Source organism: Ranitomeya imitator, chromosome 3 (genome assembly GCF_032444005.1).
Source record: "Ranitomeya imitator isolate aRanImi1 chromosome 3, aRanImi1.pri, whole genome shotgun sequence".
NCBI classification, from domain to species: Eukaryota; Metazoa; Chordata; class Amphibia; order Anura; family Dendrobatidae; genus Ranitomeya; species Ranitomeya imitator.
The window spans coordinates 766,709,254-766,729,166 of NC_091284.1; the positions used below are offsets into that span (position 1 = coordinate 766,709,254).

Sequence of the window (19,913 nt, forward strand, 5' to 3'; positions counted from 1 at the left end):
TATATATATATATATATATATATATATATATATATATATAACTTTGCCAACTGACAAAGACATGAAAAGTCTATGATTTTAAGGGTAGGTTAATTTTAACAATGAGAGATTGAATATCAAAAATAAAATCCAGAAAATCACATTGTTCAAATTATAAAATTTATTTGCATTTTGCAGTGAGAAATAAGTATTTGATCCCTCTGGCAAACAAGACTTAATACTTGGTGGCAAAACCCTTGTTGGCAAACACAGCAGTCAGTCATTTTTTGTAGTTGATGATGAGGTTTGTGCACACGTCAGGAGGAATTTTGGTCCACTACTCTTTGTAGATCATCTAAATCATTAAGATTTTGAGGCTGTCGCTTAGCAACTCGGAGCTTCAACTCCCTCCATAAGTTTTCTTGAGACTGGCTAGGCCACTCCATGACCTTAATGTGCTTCTTTTTGAGCCACTCCTTTGTTGCCTTGGCTGTATGTTTTGGGTCACTGTATTGCTGGAAGACCCAGCCATGACTAGTGTTGAGCATTCTGATACCGCAAGTATCGGGTATCGGCCGATACTTGCGGTATCGGAATTCCGATACCGAGATCCGATACTTTTGTGGTATCGGGTATCGGTATCGGATACATAGAGATGTGTAAAATAAAGAATTAAAATAAAAAATATTGATATATTTACCTCTCCGGCGGCCCCTGGACTCAGCGCGGGTAACCGGCAGGCTTCGTTGTTCAAAATCAGCGCTTTTAGGACCTGAGAATCACGTCCCGGCTTCTGATTGGTCGCGGGCCGCCCATGTGACCGCCACGCGACCAATCACAAGCCGCGACGTCACCGCAAGCTATTAACGCGCTCATTTTTAAAAATGAGCGCGTTAATGGCTTTCAAAGACGTAGCGGGTTGTGATTGGTCGCGGCCGCGACCAATCACAAGCCGCGACGTCACCGCAAGCTATTAAGCGCTCATTTTTAAAAATGAGCGCGTTAATGGCTTTCAAAGACGTAGCGGCTTGTGATTGGTCGCGTGGCCGCGACCAATCACAAGCCGCGACGTCACCGCAAGCTATTAACGTGCTCATTTTTAAAAATGAGCGCGTTAATGGCTTTCAAAGACGTAGCGGGTTGTGATTGGTCGCGTGGCCGCGACCAATCACAAGCCGCTACGTCTTTGAAAGCCATTAACGCGCTCATTTTTAAAAATGAGCGCGTTAATAGCTTGCGGTGACGTCGCGGCTTGTGATTGGTCGCGTGGCCGCGACCAATCACAAGCCGCTACGTCTTTGAAAGCCATTAACGCGCTCATTTTTAAAAATGAGCGCGTTAATAGCTTGCGGTGACGTCGCGGCTTGTGATTGGTCGCGTGGCCGCGACCAATCACAAGCCGCTACATCTTTGAAAGCCATTAACGCGCTCATTTTTAAAAATGAGCGCGTTAATAGCTTGCGGTGACGTCGCGGCTTGTGATTGGTCGCGGCCGCGACCAATCACAACCCGCTACGTCTTTGAAAGCCATTAACGCGCTCATTTTTAAAAATGAGCGCGTTAATAGCTTGCGGTGACGTCGCGGCTTGTGATTGGTCGCGTGGCCGCGACCAATCACAAGCCGCTACGTCTTTGAAAGCCATTAACGCGCTCATTTTTAAAAATGAGCGCGTTAATAGCTTGCGGTGACGTCGCGGCTTGTGATTGGTCGCGTGGCCGCGACCAATCACAAGCCGCTACGTCTTTGAAAGTCATTAACGCGCTCATTTTTCAAAAATGAGCGCGCTAATAGCTTGCGGTGACGTCGCGGCTTGTGATTGGTCGCGTGGCGGTCACATGGGCGGCCCGCAACCAATCAGAAGCCGGGACGTGATTCTCAGGTCCTAAAAGCGCTGATTTTGAACAAAGAAGCCTGCCGGTTACCCGTGCTGAGTTCAGGGGCCGCCGGAGAGGTAAATATATCAATATTTTTTATTTTAATTCTTTATTTTACACATCCCTATGGATCCCAGGGCCTGAAGGAGAGTTTCCTCTCCTTCAGACCCTGGGAACCATGAGAATACCTTCCGATACTTGATGTCCCATTGACTTGTATTGGTATCGGATATCGGTATCGGCGATATCCGATATTTTTCGGGTATCGGCCGATACTATCCGATACCGATACTTTCAAGTATCGGACGGTATCGCTCAACACTAGCCATGACCCATTTTTAATGTCCTGGAGGAGGGGAGGAGGTTGTCACTCAGGATTTTACAGTACATGGCTCCATCCATTCTCCCATTGATGCAGTGAAGTAGTCCTGTGCCCTTAGCAGAGAAACACCCTATAAAACATGTTTCCACCTCCATGCTTGACAGTGGGGATGGTGTTCTTTGGGTCATAGGCAGCATTTCTCTTCCTTAAAACATGGCGTGTTGAGTTAATGCCAAAGACCTCAATTTTTGTCTCATGTGACCAAAGCATCTTCTCCCAATCCCTCACAGAATCATCCAGGTGGTCACTGGCAAACTTCAGACGGGCCTCCACATGTGCCTTCTTGAGCAGGGGACCTTGCGGGCACTGCAGGATTTTAAACCCTTACGGCATTATGTGTTACCAATGGTTTTCTTGGTGATTGTGGTCCCAGCTGCCTTGAGATCATTAACAAGTTCCCTGTTATGAAAGGTAATTCAGTACCACAATGGACATAGAGGTCAGCGCACATACAGTGACCTGGCAATAACCCAAAAAACAAGAACGAGCTCTGAGACGTGGGAACTCTGTTGACCGCAATCCCTAATCCTCTCCAACCACACTAAAGGCAGCCGTGGATTGCGCCTAACGCTGCCTATGCAACTCGGCACGGCCTGAGAAACTAGCTAGCCTGAAGATAGAAAATAAGCCTACTTTGCCTCAGAGAAATACCCCAAAGGAAAAGGCAGCCCCCACATATAATGACTGTGAGTTAAGATGAAAAGACAAACGTAGAGATGAAATAGATTTAGCAAAGTGAGGCCCAACTTTCTGAACAGAGCGAGGATAGGAAAGGTAACTTTGCGGTCAACACAAAACCCTACAAAAACCACGCAAACGGGGCAAAAAGACCCTCCGTACCGAACTAACGGCACGGAGGTACACCCTCTGCGTCCCAAAGCTTCCAGCAAGCAGTAAAAAACAAATTGACAAGCTGGACAGAAAAAAAACAGCAAACAAATAGCAAAGAGGAACTTAGCTATGCAGAGCAGCAGGCCACAGGAACGATCCAGGAGGAAACAGGTCCAATACTAGAACATTGACTGGAAGCCAGGATCAAAGCACTAGGTGGAGTTAAATAGAGAAGCACCTAACGACTTCACCACATCACCTGAGGAAGGAAACTCAGAAGACACAGTACTACTTTCCTCCACCAACGGAAGCTCACAGAGAGAACCAGCCGAAGTACCACTTGTGACCACAGGAGGGAGCTCTGCCACAGAATTCACAACAGTTCCCCCCATGTAATTTTAGGCTGATCTCTCACCTTCCTCATGATCAAGGATACCCGACGATGTGAGATTTTGCACGGTGCCCCAGATCAATGTCGACTGACAGCCATTTTGTATTTCTTCCATTTTCTTACAATTGCACCAATAGTTGTCTCCTTCTCACCCAGTGTCTTACTTATGGTTTTGTAGCCCATTCCAGCTTTGTGCAAGTCTATGATCTTGTCCCTAATCATTTGTCCAATGATCTTGTCCAAATCATTTGGACTAGCGGCGGACACCGCGTCCATGAGCGCCACGGCGGTATGCAGCACTTTGTCTGCTCCCAGATTTCAACATCGCCATCCATCTCTTCATAAAAAGCTCTTCCGGTATGGAAATACCTATCTAAATGGGATCACCTCTGGTTCACAGTGAATTCGCATCTTAATACACTGTAACTGATGAAGGTCTGAAGTCAAGACCGAAACGTTTCTCTACACAGTGAATTCTATTAAATCTCATTTGATTATTTAAGATGAGTGCTGGGTTTTTATAATATATATTCATGGTGTAGGAACCTACCCAGGCACCCTTATATATAGTTGTCCGCACGATACCTTGTATTAGTATGATCTGGTCCCTGACATCCTTATATAGCTCTTTGGTCTTGCCCATGTTGCAGAGGTTAGAGTCTGACTGATTAATTGAGTCTGTGGACAGGAGTCTTTTATAAAGGTGACTATGTAAGACAGCTGTCTTTAATGCAGGTAACGAGTTTATTAGGAGCTTCGAACTGGTCTGTAGGAGCCAGAACTCTTAATGGTTGGTAGGAGATCAAATACATATTTCTCACTGCAAAATGCAAATAAATGTATATAATTTATACAGTGTGATTTTCTGGATTTTATTTTTGATATTCTATCTCTCAATGTTAAATAATTTCTATAGCAGGATTTATCTCCTGGATATTTTCATAGAACTTTTGAAAAACAGGAAATCGATTAGATCATTTTTGGATTCAGTAATGTATAGGGTCTATTTTTATTCACTGCATTCTCAAAGTGTTGTTGCATTATTTTTAATTTGCTAAATAGTTTTGAATTTGTAGTACTTTTAATATTTTCTGTCTTTAAACTATTAATCAGCAAAAATATATACTGTATATTTTTTTAATTTTCCCTTAATTCTGTGCATAGTTTTTCAATACAGATATGTTAACAGTTATTTAGAGCATAGCCACGTGATAGAATTGATGTAATGACACAATCTTTATATTGATGAAAAAAAATGAGCGAGGGCAGGCAGTAGAGGTCATTGTTACATAGCACATAAGGTCATACACTGTTCACATTTTTCTTTGCTTCTGTCTTCGGCTTCCAGATTTTGATCTCTAGTGTATATACAAATTGAAAGAATTCCCCAGCCGCTTATTATGATATTGCTGTTGTGATCAGAGCAGTATTACAGGTTGCTTAAATTGTCTTCTAATGACTACAAATTCCCAAGAAACTTATTAAAGCCATGATACCCAAAGATATGGCGCGCAGTGCTAGTTCTCGGCAGTCACAGAGCGCCTTGTGTCTACTCAACCTTCCTTCATCCCCCATTTTTGCTTGTGGCTTTACCATGTTTTAATAAGTAAAGCTGAAACCCTGTCTCCTGTATAAAAAAAAAAATCTCAGTTAAAGGGCCACTGTCACTCCCTCCAGCCGTTATAAACTAAAAGAGCCACCTTGTGCAGCAGTAATGCTGCATTCTAACAAGGTGGCTCTTTTAGTGTTTGGTGCAGTTATTCCCAAAATAAAGCGTTTTATAACTTCTCCAAAATACCTGTCTTTAGACAGGGAGGCAGGTCCTCACCCCCCTGCTTGAAACGCCACACTGCAGTCACTCAAATCTTCAGGGGCGCCGCCCGCTCAGCGCTGTTTTCCCATGAAATCCGGCGCCTGCACTGTTTAGTACTGGCTGGTGCAGGCGCAGTCTGCAAGACTGCATGTGAGGTCAGACGGCCAAAGCTCACTGCGCCTGCACCAGACAATACTACACAGCGCAGGCGCCGGATTTCATGGGAAAACAGCGCGGAGGGGGCGGCGCCCAGCGCCCCTGAAGGCTTGTTAGAATGCAGCATTACTGCTGCACAAGGTGGCTCTTTTAGTTTATAACAGCTGGAGGGGGTGACAGTGGCCCAGCAGTAGAGCAATAACAGAGGGCAAAGGTAGATGTCCATGCCCTGTTCTCTGAAAAGGCCAAAAGTCCAAAGTAAAGTGACAGGACTGGCTGACCATCTAAAGGGTATGGGGACCTGTCATCATCGATCTGTCAGGGGAAAGAAGGATGGGGCATGTTCAGTTTAATTGTCCAATGCTTTTGTTCTCTTGTGAGATAAATCATTTTTAGAGGTGTTGGACAGTGAGTTAAAAGGGGTTGTCCAGGCTTGGGTTTCAAGTCTGCAGTCATATAAAGTGTGGCAAGTGACCTGGGGGACCAGAGGCACTCTTCCTGGTCTTACCACTAGGGGGCGCCCTAGCTTGCCCTGTTCCCCGAGATACTTCAGATGGTGAAGACGCCGGGGCCTCCGCCCTTGCCCTATCTCCTAGATTAGTCCTTCGTCTATCCCCATCTCCCACCCAGGGAAGAGGGGACACTACTGTGCACCAAAGTACACCAACCCGACAAACAGGGTAACAAAGACAAGAGTAAACTGAAAACTCCACACACACAAAATATACACTCACATATAACAGAGGTCTTCACCAGGGTGTGTAGGGAGGGGGAGGAAAGTAAAACAGGAAAGGATAAGTAATTTCCATGCCTACAAACCAGGCAACAGTCGCTAATAAATTCCTGCAGCTCTCCTTCATAAAACCAACTCCTCCCACTCCTATGTCTTGTAGCAATTTCTAACTCAGACAAGGACTTGGTCATCGTGCCCAGATTTTATAGGGGAAAGGAGTGGCTAACCGAGCACAGTTTAATGCAGGAATTTCCAACATGGCCGATTAACCCCTGTTCTGCTGGAAGAAATAAACCCGTTTAATACACTGGAGAAGTGCTTCTTCTCAGCAGCGGAGTAGGAGCCACCAGATGTTGTGGTCTTCTGGCTCTGCTCTGTTGTGGTAACCCCATGACAAAGTGACTGCAGACTTGTGAATCCCCACAGTGTGCACACTTAGGGCTGTCAGGATTCTGTGGTGTGGGCGTGTAATTGCAAATATGTAATTTGCATGCATGAGGTCACATGCCAACTAGTTGTGTTAAGAGTCACCGGAAACGTCTAGTCGGATAGACAACAGTTACATTTCTCCATAGAACTTTATGAGCACTAACTGTCATCCCCTTTCTCAGTTATGGGTAAATCTGCATTCACTGAAGAACAATTTTGCGCTAGATTTGAGACTTTTTAAAATAAAAGGTCAGTCCCGGAGAAGAAAGTATCATATTTCTCTGATAAGATATATTACAAATTTCTAATTTTGATGTGTACTATTGATTTATAAAAAAAAAAAAGACAACGGTTACACTTTAAGGCCATTTTACTAGACTTGTATGGAGACAAATCAATCATATGGTTCCCATATAGTTTTGAAATTGTTGGCAGCTCATTAACGGTTATTGTAGGGCCCACATAAATTAAACAGTCCGCTAACGCATAAGCTTGTTCATGGATTGAGTGCTGGAATGGTATGGCTCTGGAGGTATCGCTATCAGCCAAATGAGGGTTCTGCTGACAGTGAAGGTGTGCGGCCATCCTAAAACGGTTTGTGTCATTTTCTCCGTTCAGGAGCGCTCCATTTGCTAGCCTTCAGATTTCTTGATACAGTGACCGTTCCGATCAGTGGCCCAAAACTGTGCTCTACCAATGAGGCAGCATTGGAAACAGAGTGGAACTGAAGCAGGCTGTGACTGAGAGCCAACACCGTCCTCTTGCAATCCCAGCCAGATTCAGTGCTGTGCTTACAAGCTCAGTAGGAACGAGCTTGTAAGCACTGAGCATGTTTTGCCTCCGCTGATAGCCAGTCCCCTTTGCAATGAGCCAAAAGCAATAAAAAATAAAATATCAGGGGAATGGAGAGGAATTTTAATGAATAGTAAATTACAAAAGTGTTTCATAGAGGGAGGCTTGAGATCCAACATCAAGCCAAAATTATTATTTTTTTTTTATAGTGACTTTATGATCACGAGTCAGATAACGCCATAGCTCTGACTTTGATAAACCGTTGATCTTGTGGTTAATTTCTTCTTCCCATCGGAGACTTTGGAGAGTAGGTCACCCTGAAATACATCTGATTCCGTACACTTCTATCCCGAAGAGTCTATTTGTGTAAGAGTTTCTATTTGTGTATCTAAGGCAGCAGCACATAACGTATGTATCCACGCCGTTTTCTGTCCCGTCAGCAGTTCTCGGCAGCAGCGCTTGCAGTGTTCTGTATGAGGATACCATTAATACTGAGAGAAGGCAGACAGCCGCTAGCACCGAGCCCGGAGACCGCACTGCCTAAACACGTTGCATCTATATATTTAGAGCAGAACTTTGTACCAGAACTGACGTAATAACACAATCTGTGCACCGGTGCAGAAATTGATTAAGGGCGGACATTAGAGGTCATTGTGATGCAGCACATAGGGTCATTCACTGCCCACCACCTTCTTTGCTTCTCTCTTCAGCTCGCAGGTTTTCATCTCCACTGTAGACACGAATTGACAGAATTCCCCAGCCACCCATTATTATGCTCCTGTTATGAGCAGCGCAGTGTTACAGGTTACTTCAAATGTCATCTAATCACTACAAATCCCAGGGAAGGTTATTGTAAAGACTCCTGTAAACCATTACGTGACCATTTCAGACTTTGTTTTGTAGTCCTCTTCATAAAGCGAGTCCTCAGTGGCCAAATTGCTATAATGTTAAAGCTCAAGCTCTTACTATAATACTAACTGGTATTGCCCTATTAGTTTGTACCCTTTAAAGGGAATCTGTCAGCAGGTTTTTGCTATGTAATTTGAAGGCAGAATGAGGTTAGGGCTGAGACACATATTTCAGGGATGTGTCACTTATTAAGTTGTGTGCTGTTGTTTTCATGTTATCACCAGGAGATTATCACTGCCCAGACTAGCTCCCATGTTCTAAGTGCTCTGACTCCACCCCTTCCTCTGATAAGCAGCTCACTGTTAATAGACAATGTACACAGAAAGCTTTGGTGAGGACGGGGGCCAGCTTCCTGAGTGCTGATTGTGTCACAACTGCTGCACCCAGTAAACGAAGTGACACATCACTGAAATCAGGATCTCTTTTCCTATATCATGTTGCTGTCAGATGACATATTCCCGTTAATGGAAGTACAAAGAGTAGTACAGCTGAATACAATGTTTTGCTCTGTCTTGGGCTTCACAATTTATGAACTATCCTTAGGTTAAATAATCAATGTTTGATCAGGGAGAAAAGATGGCAGCGGTCTGGCCTCTGGGACCATCCGCCATCATCCCAATGAAGATGCTTCCAGCAAGCACCACGGGTCCTTCAATATTGGCGATCCTTAAAGAACAGACCCCCTCATCGAACCTTAATTAATCACCTATCTCGAAATTAGGCTAGTCCAAAAAAAAAGAATTCTCTTGAACACGTGGCTCAGCCAAATTGTTAATGTGTTTTCTAAGAAGGACTGTAGTAAACTGTTGACATCAAGGATCAAGCATTGAATTTCAATCTTTATCTGACCCAACATCACGATTTCGTACTGCCGATCCTTATCTGACCCAACATCATGAATGTGAACTTCCTGATCCTTATCTGACCCGACATCATGAATGTGAACTTCCTTGTCCTTGTTTGACCTGACATTATGAATTCGTACTGCCGATCCTTATCTGATCCAATACCATGAATGTGAACTTCCTGATCCTTATCTGACCAAACATCATGAATTCGCACTGCTGATCCTTATCTGACCCAATACCATGAATGTGAGCTTCCTGATCCTTATCTGACCCGACATCATGAATTCGTACTGCCGATCCTTATCTGACCCAGTATCATGAATGTGAACTTCCCGATCCTTATCTGACCCAACATCATGAATTCGCACTGCTGATCCTTTTCTGACCTGACATAATGAATTCATACTGCCGATCCTTATCTGACCCGACATCATGAATTCGTACTGCCAATCCTTATCTGACCCAACATCATGAATTCGTACTGCCGATCCTTATCTGACCCAACATCATGAATTCGTACTGCCGTTCCTTAGCTGACCCGACATCATGAATTCGTACTGCCGTTCCTTAGCTGACCCGACATCATGAATTCGTACTGCCGATCCTTATCTGACCCAATATCATGAATGTGAACTTCCCGATCCTTATCTGACCCAACATCATGAATTCGTACTGCCGTTCCTTAGCTGTCCCGACATCATGAATTCGTACTGCCGATCCTTATCTGACCCAATATCATGAATGTGAACTTCCCGATCCTTATCTGACCCAACATCATGAATTCGTACTGCCGTTCCTTAGCTGACCCGACATCATGAATTCGTACTGCCGATCCTTATCTGACCCAATATCATGAATGTGAACTTCCCGATCCTTATCTGACCCAACATCATGAATTCGTACTGCCAATCCTTATCTGACCCAACATCATGAATTCGTACAGCCGATCCTTATCTGACCCAATATCATGAATGTGAACTTCCTGATCCTTATCTGAACCAACATCATGAATTCGTACAGCCGATCCTTATCTGACCCAACATCATGAATTCGTACAGCCGATCCTTATCTGACCCAACATCATGAATTCGTACAGCCGATCCTTATCTGACCTGACATCATGAATTTATACTGCCGATCCTTATCTGGCCCAACATCATGAATTCATACTGCCGATCCTTATCTGGCCCAACATCATGAATTCATACTGCCGATCCTTATCTGGCCCAACATCATGAATGTGAACTTCCTGATCCTTATCTGACCTGACATCATGAATTCATACTGCCGATCCTTATCTGATTTTACATAATCTCTTGGGGGAGAGTCAAGAGCCTCCTCATACACAGTAGATAATTGACTAGCCTCACCAAAATTAGGGGCATAAATCCAATGCTTCTGGGGGTCATAAACACTGGTTGTTTTTTGTGCCCGCCGCTAAATCCGAATTTATTGAACCAGAGATCACAGATTGTGAGGTGCAATACATATTAAACTGAGCTCTGGTGCCTTGACAAGTCCAGCTCTATGATAGCTGTATATATGAAGGAAGATTTATAAGATTGTGATCTCCATAGAAATGAAAGTTCATATCTAGATGGTGATATGATGAGAGCTGCATTCCTCAGAATGTGATTGATGTGATGTAAATCATCTAATGCTTCCAACACAAGGACACATGTCAGATTGTGGTATTACATAAGATGAGACAATGGACTCGTTTATTTTAGGATTATGTAATCACTTTACATTGCCAAACGGGTCTGGATTATCAGCCTAATTGATAGGAGGCCAGTGATCATCATGTCCCTGAACGCTCAGCACTGGGCTTTCCTTTAATAGTGGTTTATAGTTTCTTCTTCCGCTCCCAGAAGGGGCCACAATTAAGGTTATGTTCACATTCTGTTTCGCCCTACATTGCGTGGCTCTCTTGAGACTTATGTTTGAAGCCCTGTAAAAAGAGAGAGCGCACACTTCTACATGAATGCACCTAGGTTACCCATCACTCATTTTTTTCCAGCTAGCTTTTTGCATGTAATATGCATTGATGTTCACGCGACAAAAAATCTGTGTATAGTGGCATACCATCAATGGGGACAGGTTATGTGACTGTTATGGTGCCTAGGAGCTGGGGGGACTTTGCCAAATGGTTCTGTATCTGCCCCCTTCTTGACATGTACCCACTTGTTCTAACTCCACGGTATATGTGTGGCGGACGTTTCTAGTCTAAATGCTTAGATAGTGGGAGTCCTTATTTGCGCTCATTGGGCACTGCTCAGTATTTGTTGAAATCTGGATTAATTAATGGTTCCTGGTGGTGCAGAGGAGCTCAATGTGGACATTTTGTGACATCTCCACTAGGACCTGCCCCTGCGACGTGCTCTTCTGTTGGCAAGGGCCGCTGTATTCATTCTGCAGGCGGCACTGGTGATGGAAGAGACGTTGGAGCCATACAAGCTCTAGACAGTGCAGGCTCTGTCCAGCCATTTAGTTGAGGATGACTGAGATCTGTAATGCCATCTAATCTCACAATATAGGTGTGTATGTTGTCCAGTTGGAGTTAAGAACTCCCTGCTCCAGTCAATTGGAAAGCACCACACCCTACTTAAGCTTCCGCGTTACTACTGGAAGCAGCCAGATATAGCCTTGTGCTCCTCTGGTTTGTGTTTCTGACTAACCACACATATTTTGATATTGTACTTTTGCTGCCCTCTTGGTTCTGACCCAGCTACCTGACCACTTATTCTGGTCTACTGCTCCAAACCGCATCTTATTCCCTGGCCCCAGCTCAGTGGCCGCTGTTTACGTCCAGGGATAGGTATTAAAAGGTGAAAGCCAAGACTTCCCCTGAGCTCTACTAAGCTGAGTGGCTTGTGCTAAGCCTGTGTGTGGTAGCCATTTTAGAGCTGTCAGGTGACCACTCACAGAATGTCATTATGTAAGATGCCCAAGTGAGGTAGTCATGGGCGAACTTTGGTCCTCACTCGCTCCGGCATCCTACAGACAAGGTGTGTCCCAGTCCTGGGGTGCTGCTGAGTATGTGCTTCTTCCAACTTACTTCTGGCCTGCAGGCCTCTTCTGACTCTAGGAATCCTTCTTCTGGGACTCGAGGTTCATAAAAAACAAACGTTTACTTTGTGAATGTTGGTCTGTACAGCACTTAAGGTACCGTCACATTTAGCGACGCTGCAGCGATCCAGACAACGATCCCGATCGATGCAGCGTCGCTGTTTGGTCGCTGGAGAGCTGTCACACAGACAGCTCTCCAGCGACCAACAATGCCGGTCCCCTGGTAACCAGTGTAAACATCGGGTTACTAAGCGCAGGTCCGCGCTTAGTAACCCGATGTTTACCCTGGTTACCAGCGTAAAAGTAAAAAAAAAAAACACTTCATACTTACCTTCCGCTGTCTGTCCTCCAGCGTTCTGCTTCTCTGCACTGTGTAAGCACAGCGGCTGGAAAACAGAGCGGTGACGTCACCACTGTGCTCTGCTTTCCGGCTGGCCGGCGCTCACAGTGCAGGAAGCACAGCGCCGGAGGACAGACAGCCGAAGGTAAGTATGTAGTGTTTTTTTTTTTTACTTTTACGCTGGTAACCAGGGTAAACATCGGGTTACTAAGTGCGGCCCTGCGCTTAGTAACCCGATGTTTACCCTGGTTACCAGTGAAGACATCGCTGAATCGGCATCACACACGCCGATTCAGCGATGTCTGCAGGGAGTCCAGCGACTAAATAAAGTTCTGGACTTTCTGCAGCGACCAACGATGGCACAGCAGGGTCCTGATCGCTGCTGCCTGTCAATCTGAATGATATCGCTAGCCAGGACGCTGCAACGTCACGGATCGCTAGCGATATCGTTCAGTGTGAAGGTACCTAGCAGCCTCAGTACTGCTGCGTTACTCACTGCTACCCTCACACAGACTACCTGTCACTTCCTGCACTTGCCACTAACACCCAGTTCCCCCTACCAAACTGGGCTGGCCACTAGAGTTAACCCTGTCCCAGCTAACTGCAGCCATAGGGAATCTAACACCTTTATCGCATACATGGGAATCAAATACATTCAACCCTTGGGTGTCAGGGAGCAATCCATCAGCTCCCACCCCTTTACAATTACAGCTTTACCATAGTGCTCCTGGATATCAATGTACACCCCTGGTTGTGTAAATATACCATCAAAGCAAAGGAGCTTCCATCTCTTCATAGTAATGTTAGAAAAATTCCCTTTTATTCTTTGCACATATTTAAAATAACTTAGTTCCCCATTAAGAATTCTGAAAGAAGTATTTTCAGCTTATGCTGGGAGAATCTGCAGGATTTGTATGAAAGAAAGGTTACGGGTCGTATCTGAAGATCTGTGTAAGCTGTGCTCGCTCATTTTTTATTTTATCCTCCGGATAAGCTGAGGTGCGGATTATCTGAGGATTGATGAGTACAGAACGAAGAATAAAAATATAGATTCTGACAAAGCAGATAATGAGATAAATGTACTAAAAGTATGTTATTTCCATCTCGTTCTTCGCTAAGTCTATTTCTCCCAGAAACGTTTTTGTCTTGGAGACTTGTAATTGTTGGTAATTCTTTACCTTGATCTAGATTATTTAGCAAGTGTGGAGCTTGTACATCCTACCTTGCTGCTGCCCTTTAGGAGGGGAGACTAAGCCTTGGTTAGTCCAGAGGAACTGCAATGGGATGAAGAATTGGAGGAAGAAACATAAATCAAACACTACATATTTTTACCCCATTGGGTTCAAAATTGTCCTTAGCATCATATCCTGGGAAACTTCTCACTGTGGGTCTCTCCTGAATGTAATAAACCAAAGAATGTAGATTGACAAAGATTTGTAAATATTAAAGCCTATCATATGTTTTCTAGATGTCCAGGAGCATCTCGCAGAAGACAAGTATTGGACCAGAGAAGAGCCAGCAAGCTGCAAATAGAGATTGAAGGAGAAAATGGCCCCGGTGTGATTGATCATCCAGCTGCTGTATCTCCGGATGTAGACAAAGGAACAGGGCCAGCATTGCTGGAAAGAAACGTCACCCCAACTGTCCTGCCTTTGTGGTCAGATGACCAGGGATTTGATAACCCTGCCTTCGAGGAGAGCATGGTGTCTGACAGTATGTATATTAAACCATCAATGGGGCTAATATTGGGGCTGGGAAATATCATGGGTTAGGTTGCCTTGCATAGGACAAAAGAAGGTAGACAAAGACGAGGTAAGATATCTACTCGTGTGATGCAGGTCACGCAAGGATTTGCAACCATTATAATCATTATAATCAATGTCTTCATTATGGCTCATTCAACTCAATGCAAAACAAGTGTCATGGGGTTGGGTAGACAGTCCTGAATTTTAGGCACTGTCCATGACTCCAGTGCTGATCTCAAACTACAGACATGAATATGAATATGAAGATATTCTATGTGTTAACCCCTTAGTGACAGACAATTTTTTTCTTAAAGGGAATCTGTCACCCCAAAATTCGCCTATGAGCTAAGGCCACCGGCATCAGGGGCTTATCTACAGCATTCTGTAATGCTGTAGATAAGCCCCTGATGTAACCTGCATGATAAGAAAAACACGTTATATATTATACTCACCCAGGAGCGGTCCCGGTTCGGATCCGATGGGTGTCACGGTCCGGGTCCAGTGCCTCCTATCTTCACACGATGACGTCCTCATCTTTTCTTCCTGCCACGGCTGCTGTGTAGGCGTACTTTATCTGCCCTGTTAATGGCAGAGCAAAGTACTGCAGTGCACAGGCACCGGGCCTCTCTGACCTTCCCTGGTGCCTGCGCACTGCAGTACTTTGCTCTGCCCTCAACAGAGCAGACAAAGTACGCCAGCATCGGAACCGCGGCAGGAAGAAAAGAAGAGGACGTCATCATGTGAAAATGGGAGGCACTGGACCTGGACAACAACACCCATCAGACCCGAACCGGGACCGCCCCTGGGTGAGTATAATATATAACATGTTTTTCTTATCTTTCAGGATACATCGGGGGCTTATCTACAGCATTACAGAATGCTGTAGATAAGCCCCTGATGGCGGTGGCAGCAGCTTATAGGCGAATTTTGGGGTGACAGATTCCCTTTAATGACCAAGTCAATTTTTACAATTCTGACCACTGTCACTTTATGTGGTTAAAAATCTGGAACGCTTCAACATATCCTATTGATTCTGAGATGGTGTTTTCGTGACATATTGTACTTCGTGTTAATGGTAACATATTTTCAATATGACTTGTGTTTATTTATGAAAAAAAACAGAAATATGGTGAAAATTTAGCAATTTTCAAACTTTTCATTTTTATGTCCTAAAATTAGAGAATGGTGTCACACAAAATACTTAATAAATAACATGTCTATTTTACATCAGCACAATATATGAAACAATTTTTTTTTGTTAGGAAGTTATAAGGATTAAAAGATGACCAGCGTTTTCTCATTTTTCCTTTTTAGGGACCACCTTATTAATAATTTAAGAAAGAATAGAGGTGCAGAGAGATACATAAAGTGTATATATACTAATGCCAGAATCCTCGCCAACAAAATGGACGAATTAGAATCAATGGTGTTGGAGCATAATTATGACATGGTGGGAATATCTGAGACATGGCTGGATGAGAGCCATGACTGGGCTGTTAACTTGCAGGATTATAGTCTGTTCAGAAATGACCGAATGGATAAGCGAGGGGGTGGGGTGTGTCTATATGTAAAATCATACTTAAAACCCATCCGGCGTGATAATATAGGTGAATCTAATCAAAATGTAGAGTCCCTGTGGGTGGAGATAAGGGGAGGGGGAAAACATAATAAATTACTGATAGGGTTTTGTTATAAATCTCCAAAAATAATGGAAGCAATGGAGAATATCCTCGTAAAGCAAATAGATGAAGCTGCGACTCAAGGGGAAGTCATTCTTATGGGGGACTTCAACTATGAAGTTGTTTTTGACAACAATGAGAGACCATTACCTTTCATAACTGGTTCAGGACCCAACAAGAAATATAAGGGTTGGGGGTCACTTGGGGAATAGTGATCACAAAATAATAAGTTTTCATGTATCCTTTAATAAGTTGTGTAGTAGAGGGGTTACAAGGACACTAAACATCAGGAGGGCAAATTTCCATCAGATGAGAGATGATCTTGGTGCAATTAGCTGGGACGATATCCTGAGACATAAAAATACACAAAGAAAATGGGAGACATTTATTAGCATCCTGGATAGGACCTGTGCACAGTATATACCGTATGGGAATAAACATACTAGAAATAGGAGGAAACCAATATGGTTAAATAGAGCTGTAAGGGGCGCAATAAGTGACAAAAAGAAAGCATTTAGAGAATTAAAGGAAGTAGGTAGTGATGAGGCATTAAATAAATACAGAAAATTACGGTAAATAAATTCTGTAAAAAGCAAATCAAGGCAGCAAAGATTGAGACTGAGAGACTCATTGCCAGAGAGAGTAAAAATAATCCCAAAATATTCTTTAACTACGTAACTAGTAAGAAACTAAAAAATGATAGTGCTTTGCAAAAAAGAAAAAGAAAAAAAAAAAAAAAGAAGAGCATGAACCGCACATCCCAAAATCATACATTGATCTAAAGCCGCTAGGCTTTATGAAGCCCACTGCCCCTTCACGGCAAACCTCGTAGTGGGTCCTATCGCCCTAACGGAGCGGAGCCGTGCGGCGCCCACCGCCACAGCGGCCATGCACCAGCAGGGCGGACGGCCTGTTGCCCCACAGCACCCATGCATCCCAAAATCATACATTGATCTAAAGCCGCTAGAGACGGGGCAGTGCCGTGACAGGGCAGTGGGCTTCATACAGTCTGATCAGAATGTTAAACTGAAAACCTCATATTCAGTTATATTAATTTTTGCCTAGCGGCTTTAGATCAACGTATGATTTTGGGATGTGCGGTTCATGCTCTTTTTTTTCTTTTTTGCAAAGCATGTTCTAGTCTTCTTCTTGGACCAGCACTCCTCCCATTTGGCTCAGGTGATTTTAATTAGCAGGAGACTGCAAAGTAAGGGGTCTAGCCCATTTTGGCTCTCACTGAAGAGCTGGAGGAAGGTGAGTTTACGTGCTCCTTTCATTTTGGTGTTGGTGCTGTGTGGCGTCCATTGTTGCTGTGGCTTTGTGCTGGTGGGGCGGCGCGGTCTGGAGTCGTGGGGACTCAGTCTTGCAGCATGGGTGCTGTGGGGCAACAGGCCGTCCGCCCTGCTGGTGCATGGCCGCTGTGGCGGTGGGCGCCGCACGGCTCCGCTCCGTTAGGGCGTTAGGACCCACTACGAGGTTTGCCGTGACGGGGCAGTGGGCTTCATACAGTCTGATCAGAATGTTAAACTGAAAACCTCATATTCAGTTATATTAATTTTTGCCTAGCGGCTTTAGATCATCGTATGATTTTGGGATGTGCGGTTCATGCTCTTTTTTTTCTTTTTAAAAAATGATAGTGTTGGCCCCCTTAAAAATAGTCTGGGTGAAATGGTGGATAAGGGAAAAGCCAATATGTTAAATGACTTTTTTTATGAGTATTTACACAAGAAAATCCCATGGCAGACAATATGATCAGTGATAACAAAAATTCCCCATTAAGGGTAAGTTCACACAGGGCATTTTTGTTGCTTTTTTTTTCTGCAGCAAAACCTGATCATCTTGGCAGGAAAGAAGCTGTGTCAAAAACGCAGGTTTAGGTGTGTTTTTGGTGCGTTTTTGGCACGTTTTTTGTTCTTTGTCCACGCCAATGTCCTTGGATTTTTAGCAGCAAAAATGCAGCAAATAATGATACCTGCGTTTTTGCTGCTTTTTTTTCAACACCCATTCAAGTCAATTGGTGAAAAAATATAGCAAAAACGCTGAAAGAAGTGACATGCTTTATGTCAAAAAAACGCAGCAAAGCACAAAATACTGATCACACAAAAAACCAATGTGTGTGCATGACATTTCTGAAATCTCATAAGCTTTGCTGGTACTGTAAAAATCATCTGAAAATTAGCATAAAAAAGCAGCAAAAATACGCAGCAAAAACATCCTGTGTGAACTTACCCTAAGTGTTACCTGCTTAACCAGGGCTGCCACTAGAAATTTCGGGGCCCCATACTGGCAACATTTTCGGGGCCCCCTTGAGACTCCGCCCAGGCTCCACCCCAGCCCCGCCTCCAGGCTCCACCCCTCGAACTGTCCACAGTCCCACCGCCATCTCTTGGAAAATCTTCACTTCTCACCTATCACACATTAACAGTTCCCATCACCAGATCACACATATAGCCGGCAGCTTTTGTTTTGGCCAAAAGATTTTTTAAGCCGCCACCAGAACACGGTAGACACTTTTGGCCGGGCCCTACTCTACTGTAACCTACTAAATATTTGTTAAAATATGCAATACAATTTAGGTATATTTTTATTTATTTTTCAATTTTTAAAATGACCTATAATACTACATACAAGGAACAAATACCACAGCACTATGACCAGATGACATATTACCACCACAGTGACCGAATAATATCAAACACAAGGAACAAATACCACAACACCATGACCAGACCGCATATTACCACCACATTGTGACTGAATACTACAATACTGATCAGTAATAAAAAAAAACAAACCACAATACTATCACCATCAGTGCCATTATACACAGGAGATCTGTAATTAGTAAGCAGTGTCTACAGGTAATACAGTGATCACCGGTGACATTATACACAGGAGCTCTGTATATAGTATACAGTGTATAGTGTCAGTGTATAGTTAACACTGACTCACCAGTGACGTCTCTAGGTGAAGTCCTTCATCTTTCATCCAGCACAGACCGCCATCATTTCTTCCAGCCAGGACTCGTCTCTGCAGAAATAACACAGTTATCTTGAGTTCCACTTGCAGAATACATTACTTAATTTTCACAGCCTCTACATTACACCACATAAAGAAGGTGACATAGTATCACTCTGCACAGTAACAGGACCTCCCCCCATTTAAAACAGTATACTCAAAAAATAAAATAAATACATCACTGCAATAATAATATCCCTTAATTAGCCCCTATGGTAATATTCGCCATCCTAGCCCCCGTGTATCTCATTGCAGGCTCCAGCCATATGTTCTCCCATCCAGCCCTCATGAGTATCCATTCTGCCCCATATGATCTCCCCATCCTGCCCCATCTGTCTCCATCGTATCCATCCTGCCCCCTCTGCGTCCAGCACACTCTGCCCCCTCTGCGTCCAGCACACTCTGCCCCCTCTGCGTCCAGCACACTCTGCCCCCTCTGCGTCCAGCACACTCTGCCCCCTCTGCGTCCAGCACACTCTGCCCCCTCTGCGTCCAGCACACTCTGCCCCATCTGCGTCCAGCACACTCTGCCCCCTCTGCGTCCAGCACACTCTGCGTCCAGCACCCTCTGCGTCCAGCACCCTCTGCGTCCAGCACACTCTGCGTCCAGCACACTCTGCCCCCTCTGCATCCAGCACACTCTGCCCCCTCTGCGTCCAGCACACTCTGCCCCCTCTGCGTCCAGCACACTCTGCCCCCTCTGCGTCCAGCACACTCTGCCCCCTCTGCGTCCAGCACACTCTGCCCCCTCTGCGTCCAGCACACTCTGCCCCCTCTGCGTCCAGCACACTCTGCCCCCTCTGCGTCCAGCACACTCTGCCCCCTCTGCGTCCAGCACACTCTGCCCCAGCGTTCTTCCCTGGGCCCCCGGATCGCCGCTCTCAAGAAAAAAAAAAAAAAAAGTTCTTCTTACCTGCCGCGGTC

General features: G+C 44.5%; 1 protein-coding gene across 3 annotated transcripts in view; it reads left to right on the forward strand.

Annotated features, from left to right (window-relative positions):
• The window catches only part of LNX2 (ligand of numb-protein X 2), a 217,254-nt gene that overhangs the window by 117,791 nt on the left and 79,550 nt on the right, over nt 1-19,913 (forward strand). For all 3 annotated transcript variants that reach the window (XM_069759035.1, XM_069759036.1, XM_069759037.1), the window contains exon 3: nt 14,016-14,260. In XM_069759035.1, the coding sequence (XP_069615136.1) occupies nt 14,016-14,260 (245 nt within the window). The remainder of the gene's footprint in view (nt 1-14,015; nt 14,261-19,913) is intronic.